Raw genomic sequence first — 21338 nt, 5'->3', positions numbered from 1 at the left:
TCAAGTGTAGTTTATCCACTCACTAAAACATTTGATGTAGTCCCTTAACTGCTTTTTATTGCCTCAGTTATCTTAATGAATCATTCTGTCTTCTCTGCGTAACCCATTTTCCCAGGGAGGACTGTGAATCCTACAGGGATGCTGCTCTGCCTGCCAGATTTCTTTTTTAAGAACTGGGAGTTGCCCAAATCTACTGTCTTGATCTATGAGGCTGAAAATTGGATTTGTCATCCCTGGAAGAAAGACTACATTTTAAAATAAACTGTAAAATGTGTTTCCCCAATATGAGAAGTAGGTTATTTTCCACTCAGGAAACTCTGGGGAGTATTATCCACAGGCTGAAAGATCATTATTAGTAAGGCATTGGATTCCATTTCAGGTGGGAACAAGATCCTCTTTAGCCCTGTGGCTAGGTTTATGACTCATGTTTATCTTAGGCATCTCCCAAAATTGAAAACAACAAAAATGAAAAGTATATTGGGGTTTGGCATAGCCATGATCATAATGATTTTACAGAGAAGAAATAGACAACCAGGAAGATTCTAAATTAAAACCTGTTAGAGTGAATTAGTGGCATAATCAGCTTGTCTCCCGTTTTTTCGTGATGGGCATTTTGAAATCACATGTTTTCCCCATTCCCAGACACATCACAAAGGGTACCATCAGTTGCAGAGCAGAAGCAGTTCCATCTAGTATTTTAGGGGACTCATCCATGTCTTTTCTCCTTATGGAGAAAGTTTTTCTGTCTATGTGTAAGTGGAGTTGTTGGGGAAAACATTTGCTTCTGTGAACTTTGCCCTGGGTCTTGACTGAATTATACTTCAAAACGGAGCTAGTGTTGGTCTGTTAGTCTCCTTTACAGTTGAATTTGGGTAACTGTTGGAATACTAAATAAATTTCTGTCATAGATGAGAGAATTCTGCATACGACTGCGGAACCTGGTACACAGTGGTGCAACCAAAGAAGAAATCTCAGCCACACAGGACTCCATGATGGAGGAGGTAATAACAATTACTGGATTTTTTGTGACCCTTTTAAAGAACTCTGAGAATATTCCTATCTGTTAAATTGATTAGGAAGCATGGTCATTGTCATTAACATTGAATTGAAAATTACTTAATTTTACAGCTAAAAAGGCTGAAGTATAAACTTTGCAGTTTAGTATGGGACTTGTGGGATTCCCAGGTGGCTCAGCAGTAAGGAATCAACATGCTGATGTAGGAGACACTGTTTTGATCTTTGGGTCAGAAAATCACTGAGAGGAGGAAAGGGCAAGCCACTCCATTATTCTTGTCAGGAAAATTCCTTGGACAGAGGAGCCTGGTGGTCTACAGTCTGTGGGGTCGCAAAGTGTTGGACACAACTGAACAACTGAGTATACATACACACGGGACTTGTACTTGAATCTGCTGTTTCCCAATTTAGGATTCTGTATAATTTCATTCTTTATTCATTTCATAAATATTGAATACTTGCTAGGAGTTTGGCACTGGGAATACAGAGATGAGAAAGACAGTCTCTACTCTCAAGGAGCTCAATCCCTTGGTAAAAAAAAAAAAAAACACACAGGAATAATTATAATAAATCCTTTGCTGGAGATGTATAAAAAAGGACTTGATGGTCATAAAGGAGGGAGCGAATAAGTCAGTGAACTGAAGGTTTCATGGGACAGATATTTGAACCAGTTCTTGAAAGAGCTGTAGAGATTTACCAGGTAGAAAGCTGGGAAAACCATTCCAGACACAGGACTTCATATACACTGGCATGAACAAAGGTGAAATCTTCAGACAACAGAGTACCTGATACATAACTTTTTGTGAGTGTGTTTGGTAGCAAATTAAGCTAGAAAGGCAGAGCTGTGAGGGATCTTAGGTAGATGCCAGATCTTTTGGCTTTATTCTGTAGCAATAAAAATGGGAAACTATTCATGGTTATAGTGGTTAAAACAATGTATGTGAAGACATTTTGGAAAACTTTAAAGAGCATTAAACAAATACCAGGGTGCAATATTTATTATCAAGGCAGTTAAGAATCTTTATTATATAATTACATCAATGATTACATTTAATACTATCCATAATCCAAATGAATATGTATAAAACTGTGAAATTGCTTTAAGAAAAGTACAAATATTTATGTTTTTGATCTAGTGGACCCATTACTCGAAATCATTCAACTAACAGTTCTTTCAGGACTATTTTTGTGGAATTAAAACAGTCTAAATTTTTTTTGTTTTACTACAGTGGACAACGTTAATGCTTCACTCGTGCTTTCCTTTAAATTTTAGAGAGGCTGCAGAATGTAGTCCCGAGCATGGTCTCTGAGGTCAGACTATCTCGCCTTCTCGTTATTTAACAGCCGTGTGACCTGGGATAGGTTCCTCAAACTGTCAGGTCTCAATTTGTTCATGTGTAATGCCCCTACCCTCTCACTTGATACAATTTAGTTTCTTAAATACTGTTCAGTGGCTGAATACAGAGGTGTCAGTTTGCCTGATACATTTAAACTATTTCATATTCTCCTGTTTCTTTAATGCCTCTACAGCCTCTGCTGCTAAGTCGCTTCAGTCGTATCCAACTCTGTGCGACCCCATGGATGGCAGCTCACCAGGCTCCCCCATCCCTGGGCTTGATAAAATTTAGTTTCTTAAATATTGTTCAGTGGTTGAATACAGAGGTGTAATTTTGCCTGATACATTTAAATTGTCTCATATTTACTTCTCTCTCTACTCCTTAAGTGTTCTTTGTTAAGAAAGGTATCTGTAGTAAAAGAAATAGGCTTTGGAATAGGACATGGGTTTCACCTTTATCACTTAACAGCTCTGTGATCTTGGATAAAATACTTAACCTGTCTCAGATTCAGTTTGAGTTTAAAATGCATTCCTCATTGGATTTTTGTGGGGATCACATAAAGAATTAAATATCTGAGTGTAAGTTCTAGTGCCTGGTATATAGCAGTTGTCCAGTAAATGGTAGTTTTCTTGTTTCTTCCTTAGAATGATCTCTCTTCTTAAAGCCATGTCTCTTGCATAATTTGCCTTTATGATTATACTAAGATTGTGGGGTATAGGGGGTAGGGAGGAAGGGTCTGTAAAGAGTTATGGAAATAGTCTCAGATGGTACTTATTGCAGATCACAAACATCCTGTTGACTTAAGATATTTGCTTTAATGATCTTTTAAATGATGTATCTAAAGTCCATTATCTGAGCCTGCGATTAGCTGCTAAGACGGCAGATATATTCTACATATCTTTTCTCTCCTTTCCTAACCTTGGAAAAAGTAAAACACCACCTTGCCAAGTCCTGAGTATAAATGTTTTATAGGATTATTTACTTAATGATTCTCTGTAAACTGTTGACTACAGAATTCTGTGTGGTAGGTCTTTAAATTTTTATAATTCCCTAGATGACTTCTCATTAGTGAACCTGACTCTTCTGGTAATGAAGAGTCTAGTTGTGGTTTTAAAGCCACAAATTAGTACCTGTGATTTGCCTAGCCTTGTAGGCACCTCAAAATGATGACTTGAATCAACAGCCATGAAGCTCCCATAGCTTTGAATGAGATGTGTTTATGCTAAAGGCATTTCTAAGGAGGCTTCCCTGGTGGCTCAGTGGGTAAAAAATCTGCCTCTGTGATGCAGGTGACTCGGGTTCGATCCTTGGGTTGGGAAGGTCCCCTGGAAACAGGAATGGCTACCCACTCCAGTATTCTTGCCTGGAGAATCCCATGGACAAAGGAGCCTGGTGGGCCACAGTCCCTGGGTCAGAAAGAGTCAGACATAAGTGAATTGACTGACCACAGCACAGCACACACCTAGGTATCTCTTTCTTTTTATCTTTCTTCCTTTCTTCTGGAGGGATACCTGTTTCTTTTATTTTTTCAACTGAACAGTTAACTTCTTAGTTTGAAGCATATAATATATTTGAATTATATTTGCTAATCATTCTACCTTGTTGCACATTGGAGGCTTTTGAGTGTGTTATACCAGGAGCATGAATAAGGCTTGTACTTTTAAACTTTTGTAAACATAAGAAATTACGTACTAACTAACCCAGGGCAGGATGACATAGAAAGTCCTTGTGATCCAGAGGTTATCACTGCCAACTCTCTGATACTTTTCCTTATGTACTTTTCTTTCATTTAAGATCATATAAAATTTAGCTTAAAGAAAGGATCCTATGCACTGTTAATAAGTTCCTTTTTTCATTTTCTTTGTGTTTCTCTAGTGCCTATAGTTTTTTTAATATGCAAGCTTTTTTTAAACTTATTTTTTAATTGAAGGATAACTACAGAATTTTGTTGTTTACTGTCAAACCTCAACATGACTCAGCCATAGGTATACATGTATCCCCTCCTTTTGAACCTCCCTCCCATCTCCCTTCCCATCCCACCCCTCTAGGTTGATACAGAGCCCCTGTTTGAATTTCCTGAGCCATACAGCAAATTCCTGTTGGCTATCTGTTTTACATTTGGTAATATAAGTTTCCATGTTACTCTTTCCGTACATCTCACCCTCTCCTCCCCTCTCCCCATGTCCATAAGTCTATTCTCTGCGTCTGTTTCTCCATTGCTGCCCTGGAAATAAATTCTTCAGTACCATTTTTCCAGATTCCATATATATGTATTAGAATACAATATTTATCTTTCTCTCTCTGACTTACTTCACTCTGTATAATAGGTACTAGGTTCATCCACCTCATTAGAATGGACTCACATGCATTCCTTTTTATGGCTGAGTAATATTCCATTGTGTATATATACCACAACTTCTTTATCCATTCATCTGTCGATGGACATTTAGGTTGCTTCCATGTTCTAGCTATTGTAAATAGTGCTGCAGTGAACAATGGGATATACATGTCTTTCAGTTTTGGTTTCCTCGGGGTATATGCCTAGGATTGGGATTGCTGGGTCATGAAAGAAAGTGAAAGTGAAGTCACTCAGTTGTGTCTGACTCTTTGCGACCCCATGGACTGTAACTTGCCAGGCTCCTCCGTCCATGGGATTTTCCAGGCAAGAGTACTGGAGTGGGCTGCCATTTGCTTTTCCAAAGGATCTTCCCGACCCAGGGATCGAACCCAGGTCTCCCACATTATAGGCAGACGCTTTACCGTCTGAGCCACCAGGGAAGCTGGGTCTTATGTTGGTTTGATTCCTAGTTTTTTAAGGAATCTACATACTATCTTCCATAGTGGCTGTATCAATTTACATTCCCACCAACAGTGCACACCTTCTCCAGCATTTATTGTTTGTAGACTGTTTGCTGATGGCCATTCTGACTGATGTGAGGTTATATCTCATTGTAGTTTTGATTTGCATTTCTCTAATAATGAGTGATGTTGAGCATCTTTTCACGTTTGTTAGCCATCTGTATGTCTGCTTTGGAGAAATGTCTGTTTAGATCTTTTCCCCACTTTTTGATTGGGTTGTTTGTTTTTCTGGCATTGAATTGTATGAGCTGCGTATATATTTTGGAAATTAATCTTTTGTCAGTTGTTTCATTTGCTATTATTTAACCCCATTCTGAGGGTTGTCTTTTCACCTTGTTTATAGTTTCCTTTGCTGTGCAAAAGCTTTTAAGTTTAATCAGGTCCCACTTGTTTACTTTTGTTTATTTCCATTACTCTAGGAGGTGGGTCATAGCGGATCTTGCTTTATGTCATCGAGTATACACAAGCTTTAAAGGTTACTTTCCATTTACAGTTATTAGAAGATACTGGCTATAACCTCCTTTTGTACAGTACATCCTTGAGCTTGTCTTACAGCCATTATTAGTTTGTAGCCCCCACTCTCCAATCGTTATATCACCCCTTCCCCCACACACAGTTAACCACTAGTTTTTCTCTGTATCTGTGAGTCTGCTGCTTTTTTGTTATATTCATTAGTTTGCTGTATTTTTTAAATTTCACATATAAGTGATGTCATACAGTATTTCTCTGTCTGACTTACTTCACTTAGCATAAACATCAAAAATATAAGAATATCTACAGTGAGCTAGCCACTGGGGGATTTAAGCTGAGGAGTGATGTGGCTTAATTTTCGTTTTAAAAAAGATGTCACCCTGGCTGTTTTGAGAACGCATGGTAAAACAGCGGGAGAGGAAGAAGGGAGACCAGCGTGGAGGCTATTGTGTAGATGAGATATGGTAGTGGTTCCCACTAGATGGATGAAAATAAGGATGAAGAGAAGTGGATATATTTGAGGGTGGTGTATCTTCAAAGTGAGGATAACAGGACCTGCCAATGTGGAGGACAAGGAAGAGGGAAGATTTGGGGTGATATAAATGGAAGGTTTCCAGGTAGGGGAGAGAAGGCTTTTGAGTGATTATGAGGGAACCTGTATGTGGTCAGGGATAGCAGTGTAAATGAGAGAAGTAATAATTGAAGAAGCAGAATTTGGGAGGAGGGAAAGAGTAAATGTGCTTAACGTAGCGCTTTCAAACTTTACAGTCAAATCCCTTGGGGATCTTGTTAAAGTGTAGATTGACTCAGTAGATCTGGGTGGAGCTGGAGAGTCTGAATTTCTATTTCTTTGATCTAAACAGACTCTAAAAGTGGGAATCACTACCATATCTCATCTACAGAACAATGGCCTCCACACTGGTCTCCCTTCTTCCTCTCCCGCTGTTTTACCATGCGTTCTCAAAACAGCCAGGGTGACATCTTTTTTAAAACAAAAATTAAGCCACATCACTCCTCAGCTTAAATCCCCTAGTGGCTAGCTCACTGTAGATCTTCTTATATCTGAAGGTAATCATTTGACTCTTAGTTACTACAGAACAATGGCCTCCACACTGGTCTCCCTTCTTCCTCTCCCGCTGTTTTACCATGCGTTCTCAAAACAGCCAGGGTGACATCTTTTTTAAAACAAAAATTAAGCCACATCACTCCTCAGCTTAAATCCCCTAGTGGCTAGCTCACTGTAGATCTTCTTATATCTGAAGGTAATCATTTGACTCTTAGTTATCATCCTTGTGAGCTCATTTTCTTTAACATCACAGAAAGGCACACACCTCTTAAGTGTAGGTTTTTGTGTCTTTCCCTGCCCTAAAATATATCTAATGCCTCCAGGAAATTTCTCCTCCTCCACTTGCTTTTGCTGGCACAAGTAGGAGTTTTGTTTTCAAAGCAGATCCCTGCCTTTTCTTTCATTCCCCATCAGAAAGCAGTAGAGAGCTGTCTCCTCTCCCCTTTCTCTGCATTGTCAGCAATCACCAAGGTCTCCACTCTTCTCATGCGACTGGCTCATTTACCCTCGGCACCGAACCTTCTCCAGAGTTCGGCTATTTTCTGTGACAGTTTCTGTGTCCTGGTAGTCATTCTCCTCCGTGATCAATAGGTCACTTTACCTTTGAACCTAATTTCTCCATCAGTGAAGCTAAAAGGTCAGAGTAGATGATTTCTTAATGGCAGTGTAGCTTTGTGTTTTTACAATAGAAGGAAGTCACATTTCTACAGTGCTTCAGACTTTACTGGACAACCCAGTATTGTAAATACAAATGACGATTCCAAGATTCTGTTCCTTCTTCTGTGGTACCAGGCACTGAACTCTTAGCATTGCCAGTTTTGCTCCATTGCAGGTAGCTTGGTTGTTAACCATTGCACTACCTTCCCATTCTTCTGGGTTGAACCGAAAGTTCATTCAGGTTTTTCGTAACATCCTATGGAAAAACCCAAACGAACTTTTTGGCCAAGCCAGTAACATTTCTAATTACTATGGTTTCCTCCATTCTGTGTCTGCCTGTAGCTGGCTTTAAACTCTCACCCTTCTAAGCTTTCATGACTGACTCTCAGCTATTGCATCCTGCCTTCCTCCTCTTACTTGGTGTCTGTCTTCCAGTTTAGCCATGAGGATGGGAATTGACTCTGTCCAACATCATTTGTCTTTAAATTGGGGTCCATACTTTCTTTCCCTGTGTCCTGTATTTCATGCTTTCTGTGTCTTTTGTCTTTTTGCCATTGCTTTTGGGTTCTATTATTCACCAGTATTCAGTTCTATATGAAGACTTCGTTCAATGTCCAGTATCTTTTATTGTCCTGAATGTCAACTTCATCTTGTGAGAAACAGATAGCAGCTCCCGAGTTGTCCACCAGAGAGCAGTCTCAGATACCCAAAGCTCACTGCCAGCTTTGTATTTTGGGAACAAGGAATAGTTTTTCAGAACAGCAGAGTCTCTTATCAAGAATTGAAGTATCATGGGCCCTGGAGATTATAATTCAGATAATTTTTTAAAATTAGAGCTTGTTTCACAATTGTTAGTTGACTTGGAGCCAAACGTTCCTTCCAAAGTGTTTTAAACTGACTTGAATGTGAATGGCTTTGGATAATTTATTGTCATGGTAAAAAAATAATATAAAACAAACCAACATTGTCTCAGATTACAGTTTTATCAAAATATAAGAGAGAGATGTCACGCTTATCCTCATTCATCCCTTGTATATATCTTTGATAAAAATTCAGCTTTATAAAATATATGCAGTAAGGCATAAATATTTTTATTCCAAAAAGAGATGAATTATAGAATTCATTTAGATAGCTAAAATGCAGATTTCCTTTAGTGCATTTTTTTTCCCTTTTACTGATATCTTCATTTAATTTTTAGTTTCTAGTGCAGTACAGTTGATTAACAAAGTTGCATTTGTTTTGGCATCGATTCAGTTACAGATAGGAGTACATCTACTTGTTTTTGGACTCTGCTCCCAGATAGCTTCTTCCAGAGTGTTGAGTAGAGTTCCCTGTGTTAGACAGTAGGGCCTTGTTGACTATTTTAGAAATATCAGAAAAGAAAGGGAAGTTGCTCAGTCATGTTCAATTCTTTGTGACCTCCATGGACTGTAGCCTGCCAGGCTCCCCTGTCCATGGGATTTTCCAGGCAAGAATACTGGAGTGGGTTGCCTTTAGTGCATTTTTGATGAGAAGGAAGGAATGATTTCACACTTTTTACCATAGAGAGGGAGTCAGATGCCCAATAAGGTATATGTAAATCATAGTGTAAAACACTCATATTTATATTTAGAATGTGTTTAAAAGTAATAGGAAGTTCACTTACTTAATCTTCATTAGGCCTAGCCCTAGTCTCCCCCATTTTTTTGCCAGGGCCTAACTGAACTGGGTAAACCAAGTGGATGACTGAGAATTAATTAAAATGACCCCGTATAAAATGTTCATACACATGTGACAATGATTATTAGTTGAAAATACACATCATTTAAGGCTATAAAGCCTTCCTTTGTTAAACATATTATACACTTTAATTGTCTTGACCATGGTTAACCAGTGGCAGGGTCCTCATGATGAAAATTACCACTTGTGGCCTTGGTGCTGAGGAAATACAAAATGACTGTCTGGTCCTTAGGAATCTCAAAAAGAGCTCATTAATCCATGGCTAGATTAGCTCAATTACAGTTGCTCATGTGATGCCCGGCTGCTGCTTTTCTGTATTAGAAACTAGCCTGAGAATGATATGTTAAAAGAGAGGCAGTTGGGCCTCCCTGGTGGCTTTGTGGTAAAGATTCTGCCTGCCAGTGCAGGAGACATGGGTTTGATCCCTGGTCTGGGAGGATCCCACCTGCCACACAGCAGCTAAGCCTGTATGCCACAACTTCTGAGTTGCTCTAGAGCCTGGAGGCTGCACCTCCTGAAGCCCATGTGCCCATGCTGCACAACAGGAGAGCCCACTGCAGTGAGAAGCCCAAACACCACAGCTGGACAGTAGCCCCTGCTTTCCACAGCTGGAGAAAAGCCCACGGAGCAGCGAGGACCCAGCACGGCCAAAAAGAAATACGTAACTTTAAAAAGGGAGGGTGGTGGGGGAAGGACCAGCCTTTCAGGCTCCTAAGACGTAAAGCAAATCCTAGTAAAGGAAGACCCTCTCTTGGAAAACAAACATAAAATGAAAGGCACACATACCTTCATCTGTAGGTTGATGTGTTTCTGTTAAGGTGGTAGAATCAGGCTCTGTCTTCCATATGACATAAGAGTCTTTTTATCCTTAATTATAGGCCTGAAGTCATAGGCAGGCCTATTTCTAATTTTCTAGCTTTGGTTCAAAGAAGAAGTTTGAACCTTACTTATCAGGGTATCTGTCCCAAGGCTCTTTTGAGGCCTGATTTTTGCAATTTACTGGCTTTAGGACTTCAGTCAAGCTATTTATTTTCCTGAACCTTGATTTCTTTATCTGTCAAATGTGAATAGTATCTACCATTTTTGTTGAGAAGACTGAGAGACATGGATTGTGGTATAGCACAGTAGACAGTATTTCCTTTTTTGTTTTAAACCCTGAACCAGTGGAGCAATACTTTAGTTTTTTTTTCTTTTTTTTGGACAGTGTGACTTCAGATCATGATTCTGCCAGTTACTAGCGATGTGATCTTAAGTAGATTGCTTAATTTCTTTGAGTCTTTTGGAGGAGGGAGGAAGAGGGAAATTACACCGTGAGAGAGTTCTATGAGAATTAAGTTAACCTAGCAGATATATAATGGGTAGCACAAAACAGTCACATTCAGGATCCACTTCTTTTAACTGTAGTGGAGTATTCAAATGTAAGGAGCAAATAATGCAGGTGGTAAGTGATGAGACTGGATCAGGGTGGTGATTGGGGTGGAGAAAGAAGAAGCAGATCATAGTGTCTGTTTTTTCAAAAGTAAAGGAAATTTGATACAGAAGAGAATGTACTTCTGTGCTCTGACCTTATGTAGGGTATGTCTCTATACTTCTGTCGTTCTGTGAGATGAAAATAATATAAAATGCATCCTTGGATTGTAATGATGCCAACTTGAAGGTTTTGTGACATCATTAGAGAGAATGTTACAGTCTCAGCCCCAGAAATGGTACCTTTCTACTCCGTGTATTCTCGTTCTGGTATTACTTTGGATAGACATTGTCATCTAAACTCCACCAAAAAGTTAGTGACTTTTCTAGGAGTAGAGACCCCTGTCACAATCAAAGCAAAACCTGGAAGCATAAAGGGAAGGAAATCTATTTATAAAATGTATGTAATTATTTGTCGCTTGAAATACAATCAGCAGCAACCCAGATCTTGCTGTGGATCAGTGGTGAGTGATTTCTTGGCTAAGGAAGTTTGACTTGCAGGGCAAATACAAAGCACTAAATATTAACATTTCAGAATTGTATTGTTCTGAGTGTTTATTTAAGAACTCAGAAGTTTGCGGATACCAAATCCTGAACATCAACCTTCCAATTTTTGGAGCAATATTAAGTTTCCTGTGAAATCTCTGACTTGAATATAGCCTCTGATTTCTTGTGTTCCCCAAGCTTGAAACTTGAAGAAAAGAGGTAAAAATACTGCTTCCCTCTAGCCATTGCTCATCTGTCCTCCTGTTTTCCAGATATTCAGAGTGGTGTGCATCTGTTTGGGTAATCCACCAGAGACGTTCACCTGGGAGTATCGAGACAAAGATAAAAACTATCAAAAGATTGGCCCTATAACACCCTTGAAGTTTTACAGGCAACATGTCAAGCCACTCTTCAATATGGAAGATAAGGTTAGAAACTGGTGATGGCAGCCACTGGCTTTTTATTTTCAAATACCTGTTGACTACAAGAAAGAGTATCCAATTCCAAGGTTAATATGCATGGTCATCCAACAAGACACTAAACCAAATTTTTCCTCTTCTTCTGAAGTATTTTATATACCAGTTCAGTTGGCCACTCAGGATTCCCAGTATTCCTCCTCAAGACTTCTCTAACTGTGGGTCCACATTCAGTTTAATTCCCATCAGCTCCCCTTATCTGGGCCCTGAGTCATTCTCCAGTGCAAAGACAGTAAAAGCCTAGTGGGCATTTCTTACCATGGGTTCAGAGCATCACTGTGCTGTGGGCCTCTGGGGACTCTTTCGTGGAAAGGAGCAGTATCTCAGCCCGATTTTTCCCACTAACTTCAGGACTTCTCCACCTGCCTAGCAGGTGCCAGTCTTCCCTTCCTTGTTGGCATCTTGACCCTCTTAAAGGGCTTTCCTGGTGGCTCAGATGGTAAAGAATCTGCCTGTAATGCAGGATTTGATCCATGGGTCCTGGGAAATCCCTGGGAAGATCCCCTGGAGAAGGAAATGGCTACCCACTCCAGTATTCTTAACCTGGAGAATTCCATGGAGAGAGGAGTTTGGCGAGCTACAGTTCATGGAATTGCAAAGAGTTGGACACAACTGAGTGACTAACACCTTCACTTTTCACTTCACCCTCTTAAAAGAAAATGGCTTTGTTTTATCATTGGAGTCCCAATTCAACTGTACTGCCAGGCATTGAGCCTGTCTTGAAACTTGAGAGCAGGGGTCTTGTAATGATGGGCTCATTTTGCCTTACTTGGTGCACATAATTCTTTAGGATTAGTTTTGGGGTGACTTTTGCCAATAGGAAAAATGGTGATGCAGCTCCCAAATGTCTCCCTTCAACTAAATAGAATATACAGGGACCTCTCTCAAAAGGACCCTGCCACCTTTTGTTTCTTGGCTATTTAACAGTGTGTTCGTAATGCTTATTCTTGTAGGCAGAAGTGATAAGCTTGATATAAATATATGAACTTGGAGGGGAGGTCTCTGTCTTAATATTCCTGGTGTTATATTCTGATCAACATATTCTTGATCTCCTAGATTTGTTTAGTGAATGACCCTCGGCCTCAGCACAAATACAACAAACTTTACACAGTGGACTATTTAAGCAATATGGTCGGAGGGAGAAAAACTCTGTATAACAACCAACCCATTGACTTCTTGAAAAAGATGGTTGCTGCCTCCATCAAAGATGGAGAGGTTGGTATTGTTTCTGTGTCTTCTACATACAGAGTTAAAGTCTCTTCTTCCAGATCTTTGGTGGAATAGGAAGATAGGACATATGTTGACATTCTGTCTTCCTCTTTCCTCTGTTTCTAGGCTGTATGGTTTGGCTGTGATGTTGGGAAACACTTCAATGGCAAACTGGGCCTCAGTGACATGAATGTGTGAGTACAAGAAATTTAAAATAGAGAATCGTTTGTGGCTTGTGGCTGTTGGCGTACACTCTTGGTACGAAGTGACTCAGCTGAGGTTCATTCAGAGATTAAGCCTGAGGGTGGGCCTGTTTCTTTCCGTTTTGTAGAGTTTGAGGATTCATAGCTGAAACGCTGGAACGCCACATATTTATATGCTCTAACCTGGGAAGTCAAGATCATATCTGAGTTGAAATTGTTGGGTGCTCCTAAAAAGTCATACTACATGAGGAAGAAACTTTTTTTAAAACTTTTTATTTTGATTAACAATGTTGTGGCAGTTTCAGGTGGACAGTGAAGGGACTCAACCATACATATGCACGTATCATTCTCTCCCAAACTCCCCTCCCATCCAGGCTGCCACGTAACACTGAGCAGAGTTCCCTGTGCTGTACCGTAGGTCCTTGTTGGTTATTCATTTTAAATGCAGCAATATATTCATGTCCATCCCAAACTTCCTAACTGGTCCTTCTCCCCTGGTAACCACAAGTCCTTCCTCTGAGTCTTTGAGTCTCTTTCAGTTTTGTAAGTAAGTTAATTTGTATCATTTCTTTTTAGATTCCACATATAAGGGATATAATACAATATTTCTCCTTGAGGAAGACAGTTTAAAAAAAAATTGAATAATGTGTAAATCTGTTAAGTGTATTTGGGATGTAACAAAAGGTTTTCTAGGTCTCTGGTTTGATGTTTGATTCTTCTTACTGCTTCCATTATTTTGATACCGTATGTATTTTGTCTTTATGACAACTAGGACTAATTTGGATACACACTTTAAAGCATTCCTTCTGGTTGCTGATGACAACGAAGGTTCGTTTGTGAACCAAATCATACTAAATCCTTGACTGTTAAAATTTATCACATTAGTATTATTTTAAGTAATTATTATTTGTAGGAAATTGAATAAATATCTTGACAGTTAACAGTAGGAGAAAGGAAATCTGCTAAAAGAATTCATGAGATTTTCTAAACTTTGAAAATATTCTCCAATATTTTGACATTTATTTAAATTTCACAGTTAGCCATGGTCTACGTGAATTCAGAAACTGAATGCTACCAGCTCAAAGTGAAAGTCACTCAGTCATGTCCAACTCTTTGCGACCCCATGGACTATACAGTCCATGGAATTCTCCAGGCCAGAATATTGGAGTGGGTAGTCATTCCCTTCTCCAGGGGATCTTTCCAACCCATGGATCAAATCCAGGTCTCCCGCATTGCAGGCGGATTCTTTACCAGCTGAGCCACAGGGGAAGCCCAACCAGCTCAAAAGAGACCATTTTTGAAAGAAATACTTCAGAAACTTTTTTTGCTGTTGTTTTCTTTCCAGATTGACAGTGCAGCCTTTCGACAGTTTTTTGATTAGGGGAATTTATGTTAATAACTTCCTATTTTTCTGAGTGCTCTTGTGACACAGAGAGAATGGAATCCCATTGAGAGACTAGATTCTGCATGTCCCATGTTCTCAGAAGAGCTGAGCCCAGATTTGTCTGGAGCTGCTGAGCCCCTTCAGTTTCTTCTGTGATCTTCTCATAGCCGGAAGCCAATTATCCCCCGTGATTGTACTTTGTATATTCTGTGCTATTCTTTTTATAACAGCTATGACCATGAGTTGGTGTTCGGTGTCTCCATGAAGAACATGAATAAAGCTGAGAGGCTGACTTTTGGCGAGTCACTTATGACCCACGCCATGACCTTCACTGCTGTCTCAGAAAAGGTATGACCCCCAGTGTGCAGACACCGGTGTCTGCACAGGGGGACCTCCATTCCCCTGCGGGCCATTTAATCCAGCGGAGCTTCTTCAGTGTATGTGCTTCCTGTTAGAAGTTAGGTTCCAAGCAAGACATTGTACCCACCTCTCTGGGGGGTTGGCTGCTTGCTTTCAGAAGTCATAAAAATAGGAACTGTCCATGAGGAACAAAATTTGGGTCAGCAGGGAGTAAGGAAGTAACTGCTTCTCTGTAATTTTGGAAATTCTCGGTGTGAAAAGAGGTCAGCAAGGAAACTTGGAAGAAGACCACTTCAGTTTAATAAGGAATTAAAGTGTGCCCTGAAAGTGTTCATATCTTGATGGTTAGTGTTCAGTCTCACCTTTGTCATTCAGATTCTTCTGCAGTAAAATGTCAGTAACAGTAATTGGTAGACTCCATGCCCATTACTGAGTTTATTCAGAGTTTCAGAAAATGGGATGTAGAGTATTTTGGATTTCCCTATGGAATATTCTGACTAGTAACACCACTGTTTCTAGGATACAGTGTTGGAAACAACAACTGCAGCATTATCTTTCACAAATAAGCCTCCTCATTCCCAGTCTGTAGAAGAGAGTTTTACTTCTGTGCTCAGGGATCATAAAGAAGAGAAGACATCAAACTATGCTTTAATTCTTTACCACTGCAAGCAAAAATGTTCTTTCCAAGCCTGTCTAATTACTGGAAAGAGTGTCACAGAATAACTGTCTTGACATTAGAAGCAAAATATTAGAAGGAGCTTTTCAGAAAATACTATAAATATTGAGATAAAATGTAATCGTAAATAAACTAGAATAAAGTACTATTAAACCACTTAAATATGAACAACTTGGTGCTTTATTCTATGTTTGGCCCTGCTATATTATAAAATTTAGTGGAGTTACAACTAAGCTCCTTAAAGTTAAACTTTTAAACTATTTAGAGGATTATTAAAAAGGAAAACAAAAACTTTATAATTTCCAAGAGAGTTTGGCTTTTTATCATTTTCCATCTCTGTTTTAGAGTATTACTACTTTTCAGAAATAAAAGTCATACATACTCCATGTCTTTTTCTCTGGAATTTCCATTCTTTAATAGGCATGGTTTAGTAATACGCTGTTTTCCCCTCTGGGAAATGGAGCTACATTACATGTTAATATTATAAAGCAGAATTAATGTTATCATAACTGGAATTTTATATTGAGATTTTTCTCTTCTCTCCACTTTTGACCTCTATAAAACTAGTTTGCATTGCCTTTGAATGATAATGCAGAGATAAATGCTTGTAAGTATTCTGGGGTATCCTTTCTTGTTGCTGATTTCTTGGAATCCCTGAGAGGGAGTTCCAGATACTATTCTATATTTGTAGATGACGTGGCTTGATCTAGGTCATGTAGGAATTCATTGGCAAGGGCAAGAAGAGGAAGCATTTTCAAACTTCCTGTAATAAATGACTTCAGGTGATGTAGATTCTAACACCAATATTTTAAAAGGAAAGTAAAGATGTACTACAAGGCAGGGAGTAGAAAACCAAAACATTCAATAAGCTTGACCCAGAATGTATAGTTTATTGATGTGGTTTTGAAAATCTCTGGGGCTAAGATTAAGGAGTAGTCCAGATAAGGGTATTTGAAACTTTGGGGTTTGATTGTTGGCTATTTCTGAGATGGAAAATTCCTGAGATTCAAGAAAACTGTCAGGAGTAAAACTGAATCCTATTTAGATGTGATTTGTGCAGTTTTATGCAAGTGGGAGTTGACAGATGAAATCATTAGGAGATAATTCAGGAGCCAGTTCTCTTCTCAGGCTACAAAGATTTAAGTTGTTTTGACATCAGCTAATGCTCTGGGTAAACATGAAAGAGAACAGTCTTTTCCCAAATGGAACCTTCTTATCCCTCTCTGTATCACTGTAATAAAGACTGTAAATGAAAATTATCATGATGAGTATCATTTTATTGATGAAGATAGATGAACAGAACTGCCTAGGTTTTGTTTTATGGAAATAGTGTTTTGCTTTGCCATCTATACTGTATTAAATTCAATATTTGTGTAACCAAATCAGTAAAAAGGCACATTTTGGAAAGTATCATTTCTTGGTTCCCCTAAGTAAGAAAAATAGGCTATATGATGGGAATGTGTTTGTTTTCTTTTTTAAACTCTTGACTAGGTCTGAGATTCATTGTTAAAATAAATACAGTGAGATGCCTCTGCAAAGAATGCTAATTGAAAGCGAGTCCCTGGCTTCAGATGGTGTTTACTGCTTTTCGTAATTTTAACATTTTGTTTTTCTTAGCCAAAAGGGATTTTAATGTGCTTATTTTCTGTATACCATAAAATGTAAAGGAGAAAATAGTAATATTTATTGCTTGGCTGGGTTTATTGTATTTTCACCTGAAGGGATTCAAAATCCACCTCTAATAGAAAATTCTCTTAGTTATAGTAGAAGATATACAGCCCTGGTCATGTATAGCGTTGCTGTATAGAGAAGGCTGTTTCTTCTGAGTGGCTGAATAAGAGCTAAAATTACATGACACCTCATCTGGACAGATCTCATTTCAGACTACGCTGTCCACTCTTTTACAGGATGATCAGGACGGCGCTTTCATAAAATGGAGAGTGGAAAATTCTTGGGGTGAAGACCACGGCCACAAAGGTAAGCTTATGCTGGTAATAATGCCAGACTCAAAGTGACTGGGTTCTGTTTTACTCTCTGCCTCCTAAGAGATATGGGAAGAAAGAGCTGCCCTGGTGTGAATCTGTTTTTCAGTAATTGGTCCAGTTAGCTAAATTATTAGCTGGACTATTGTAGAGAAAAATCTGAGGATCTCGTTTGCCCCCAGCATTCCTACCAGCATCGTGGTAGGCCTGAATGCCATGGTTGGCTCTGAGACCAGTATGTGCTGGCATTTGTTCCAGACCATAGTGACCCTCCTACACGTCTCTGTACCGGAATCCCTTGGCCAGTAAGAAACTTGAGTGTCCTTTGCCAGGACTGTTGGCTGTACAGCATTTGGTGCCTTTTTGTTGGCTGCACTAACTCTAGAAGATCAGAAACCTTCCAAGGAGGAGAATGGGCCTGGCAAGAAACTTGAGGCATTTATTGGAGGCTCATTAGAAGTTGTGGGGTCTAAAGAGGAAGAGAATGTTGTGGTTACCATTTAGAACTGTTTTATTCTGACAATCAAAAGCCAGGCAGAAGTCTTAAGTAAATTCTAGTAATTGGGCTTTAAAAAACAAACAGATAATATGTGAGTTGTAGCAAAATAAAAACTACAGATAAGCCCAAAGTCGGGGGGAAAAAAAACCTCTAATAATCCTGCCACCCAGAGATCACCATTGATTAACTGTTCAGGGTGTTGCAAATCTTTGAGACCATATTTTTAAAGATTGTTTTTCATGGTAGATAATAGTAGATTATCATCTACTTTTAAGGTAGATACTAAGGTGGTGGTGTGCTTTAATTTTTAGGGTTTCAAACCAAAAAGTGGCAACTGCCCTAGAACGTGATGCATGTCAGCATGTTTGCCTGGGTGCTGTGTGCGTCTTCTTCCCAGAGTCCACATGCCTTACCTTAGCCAGTGGATTCCGGCTAGGAAGGACGTGTTAACCACAGCTTACTTACTAGACTAGCTAGAAGGCTGGGAGGAAGTAGATGGGGAATCTAGTGAGATAACCCAGACACTTGGAATCAAACTTTAGCCATCTCACTCAAGCAGGAATCAGCTAGAAATTAAATAAATAAAGGGAAAGAAAAGAAAAAGAAATTAGAGACCTCAACAACTCTCTGTTACTTCCCTCTCTGTTTAAATGATTTTCCAGCTAAGTCCTTTAGAGCTCTAGGATTTCCAGGGGTAAAAAGGTGGAAGAAGGAGGGATGTAGAGGCTTTGAAGTGAGCACATGGAGCTTCAGTCATTTGTATTTGAAAACTGCTGTCTTAGAAGAGCCTTGACAAGGCTTGTGTGTGCCCCGATTGAGCAGCACAGGCAGTTGTGATGGCCAACACCGAGAGGCCATTTCATCAGTCTTTCCAAGTCTCTTCATCTCCCTGTGAAATGATCATGGGTGGGTTTTGGCTTAACGGTCCCTGGGGTCTGCTTTGGAACTCTGCAGCTCAGTGTTTATATGTAAACAAATATCAGCACTGTTACTGTGTTCATCATCACGTAGTTGCATGTTCCCCTTCTGTGATTTCTGTCATTGTTCTGTGATTATGAGACACTTGCTAAACTATTGTGAAGTAAAGTGCATTTTGTGCATGTAGTTTAATTGGTGATTTCTTATAAGATGAGCACGTTTTAGGACACAAAAACATTGGAATTGGGTAGAGATGGGTTATGAACTTTAGGAAAGCTAACAGAAAGATTTAAAATAAGCAATCAGAATTCAGTTATAATGTAAGTTGATGATAGTTAAGAAATGAATGCAAAGGAAAAGCCTGAATTGGAAGAACTTGGTGAACCCTGTATGGAATAATGGATTGGTTCAAGACTGAGAAAGGAGGACGGCAGGGCTGTCTGCCGTCACTGTGTTTGTTTTATCTCTATGCTGGACACATGAGAAATGCTGGGCTGGAGGAGTTACAGGCTGGAATCAGTAGGTGGGAGAAATATCAACAGCCCCAGAGATACAGATGATACCACTCTAATGGCAGAAAGTGAAAAGGAACTAAAGAGCCTCTTGATGAGAGTGAAGGTGGAGAGTGAAAGAGTAGGCTTAAAACTAAATATTAAAAAGACTAAGACCATGGCATCTGGCCTCATTACTTCATAGCAAATAGAAGGGGAAAAGGAGGACGTAGTGACAGATTTCCTCTTCTTGGGCTCTAAAGTCACTGCAGATTGTGACTGCAGCCATGAAATCAGAAGACGATGCTTTCTTGGCAGGAAAGCTGTGACAAACCTAGACAGTGTGTTGAAAAGCAGAGACATTCCTCTGCTGACAAAGGTCCATACAGAGACGGCTGTGGTCTTCCCAGTGGTCACATACAGTTATGAGAGCTGGACTGTAAAGAAGGCAGAATGCCAAATAATTGATGCCTTTTTGGAGAAAACTCCTGAAAGTCCCTTGGACAACAAGGAGATCAAACCAGTCAATCTTAAGGGAAATCAGTCATGAATACTTGTTGGAAGGACTGATGATGAAGCTGAAGCTCCAGTATTTTAGTCATCTGATAACATCCGACTCATTGGAAAAGTCCCTGATGCCGGGAAGGATTGAGGGCAGAAGGAGAAGAGAGTGTCAGGATGAGATTGATGGATGGCATCACTGATGGAATGGACATGAACTTGGGCAAATTTCAGGAGATGATGAGGGACAGGGAGGCCTGGCTTGCTGTAGTCCATGGGGTCACAAAGAATTGGAAATGACTGGGTGACTGAACAACATTTTAAAACATAAGATTGTTTCAGATGAAACTGTGTAGCTTCTGTTTCATTTTTGGTCTTATTTGGTCCTTGTAAATGGTTTGTTATCATAAAGATTAATGTCTAGGAAAAGGACTAAAATTATGGTTTGTTTAGACCAGCCTGGACCATTGGCTTGTTTCTGAGATATTTTTCTATCTTATCAAGAGTCACTGAGTTTGTAGATAGTAGTGATATCCATTTAAGAGAGGACAAACACTTGTTAAGTCAGGCAAATATTCTGTTTTGTGTAGGGCGAGTTACTGTCTTTATTACTTTAAACCTAAATACCTACTCTTAAAGGGGACTCTAGGTTACTTTGCTAATTTTTCCCCCATTCAACTGTACCTCTATGCCCCACTCAATAAAAGTTTTGCTTCTGTTCGCTTATACTCATTCCATTATTATGTTGAGAGACCTGGGGTCTTGATCCCTCTGATGTGCCTGTAATCCTTCCTAGTGAAACCTAGTCAAGTTAGGACTAAACTAACTTTTTTCATTGTTCTTGAAAAAGTAAAATGCCTGAGATTATACAGACTAAAGCATTTCAGTAGAGAGCCAAAAGATAAGAAATTGAACTGAGTGGGTGTAGCGTATAGTTCGTTCGAAGCCAAAAATAAATTATTCTCCTGTGTTTCTTGGTAATGTTCTTTTTGACTTAACAGGAAGGAAGGAAAGAAAACATGATCTAATTTAATTGGCACACTGGGCCTGACCTTAGGGAGAGTACGTTGTCTGTTGTTATGCTGGCGATGTGTGTTTGCCTCGGCAGGGCCCTCCCGTCCATCACCCTGGTCGGCGTTGGCTGCCGTGTCCGATACAGAACCCCTTTGTGCTCTTTTAGATGTGACAACCTTAAACACCATTGCTAGGATTTTGTTTCTGTAGATAGCATTGTTAGCAGTTTGTTACTGTGCTCTAGGGGATTTCTGCTTGTAAAGATTGATGGTTTCTCAAAAAGCAGTGTTGGTAATACTACAAGCTGGCGGTAAATAGAGCAGAGATACTTGGGCAGGCTGCCTTTTTCCTCTGCCCAGCTCTAGCTTTGGGCTTCCCTGTTAGCTCAGCTGATAAAGAATCTGCCTGTAGTGAAGGAGACCCCAGTTCAATTCCTGGTCGGGAAGTTCCCCTTGGAGAAGGGATAGGCTACCCACTTCAGTATTCTTGGGTTTCCCTGGTGGCTCAGACGTTAAAGAATTCGCCTGCAGTGCAGGAGACCTGGGGTTC

The 21338-nt window shown here is 39.6% G+C and overlaps 1 protein-coding gene across 1 annotated transcript in view; it reads left to right on the top strand.

The window, feature by feature from the left end:
• BLMH (bleomycin hydrolase) overlaps nucleotides 1-21338 on the top strand; it is a 42504-nt gene that overhangs the window by 7419 nt on the left and 13747 nt on the right. Inside the window, exons 6-11 of the mRNA XM_069603013.1 lie at nucleotides 909-1001; nucleotides 11349-11504; nucleotides 12609-12767; nucleotides 12888-12955; nucleotides 14579-14696; nucleotides 17292-17361. Coding sequence (XP_069459114.1) covers nucleotides 909-1001; nucleotides 11349-11504; nucleotides 12609-12767; nucleotides 12888-12955; nucleotides 14579-14696; nucleotides 17292-17361 — 664 coding nt within the window. The remainder of the gene's footprint in view (nucleotides 1-908; nucleotides 1002-11348; nucleotides 11505-12608; nucleotides 12768-12887; nucleotides 12956-14578; nucleotides 14697-17291; nucleotides 17362-21338) is intronic.

The sequence above is a fragment of the Ovis canadensis genome, chromosome 11, assembly GCF_042477335.2.
Source record: "Ovis canadensis isolate MfBH-ARS-UI-01 breed Bighorn chromosome 11, ARS-UI_OviCan_v2, whole genome shotgun sequence".
Lineage (NCBI taxonomy): Eukaryota > Metazoa > Chordata > Mammalia > Artiodactyla > Bovidae > Ovis > Ovis canadensis.
Note: the sequence above shows the minus strand (reverse complement) of the source record. Positions and strands in the feature narration are given on the sequence as shown.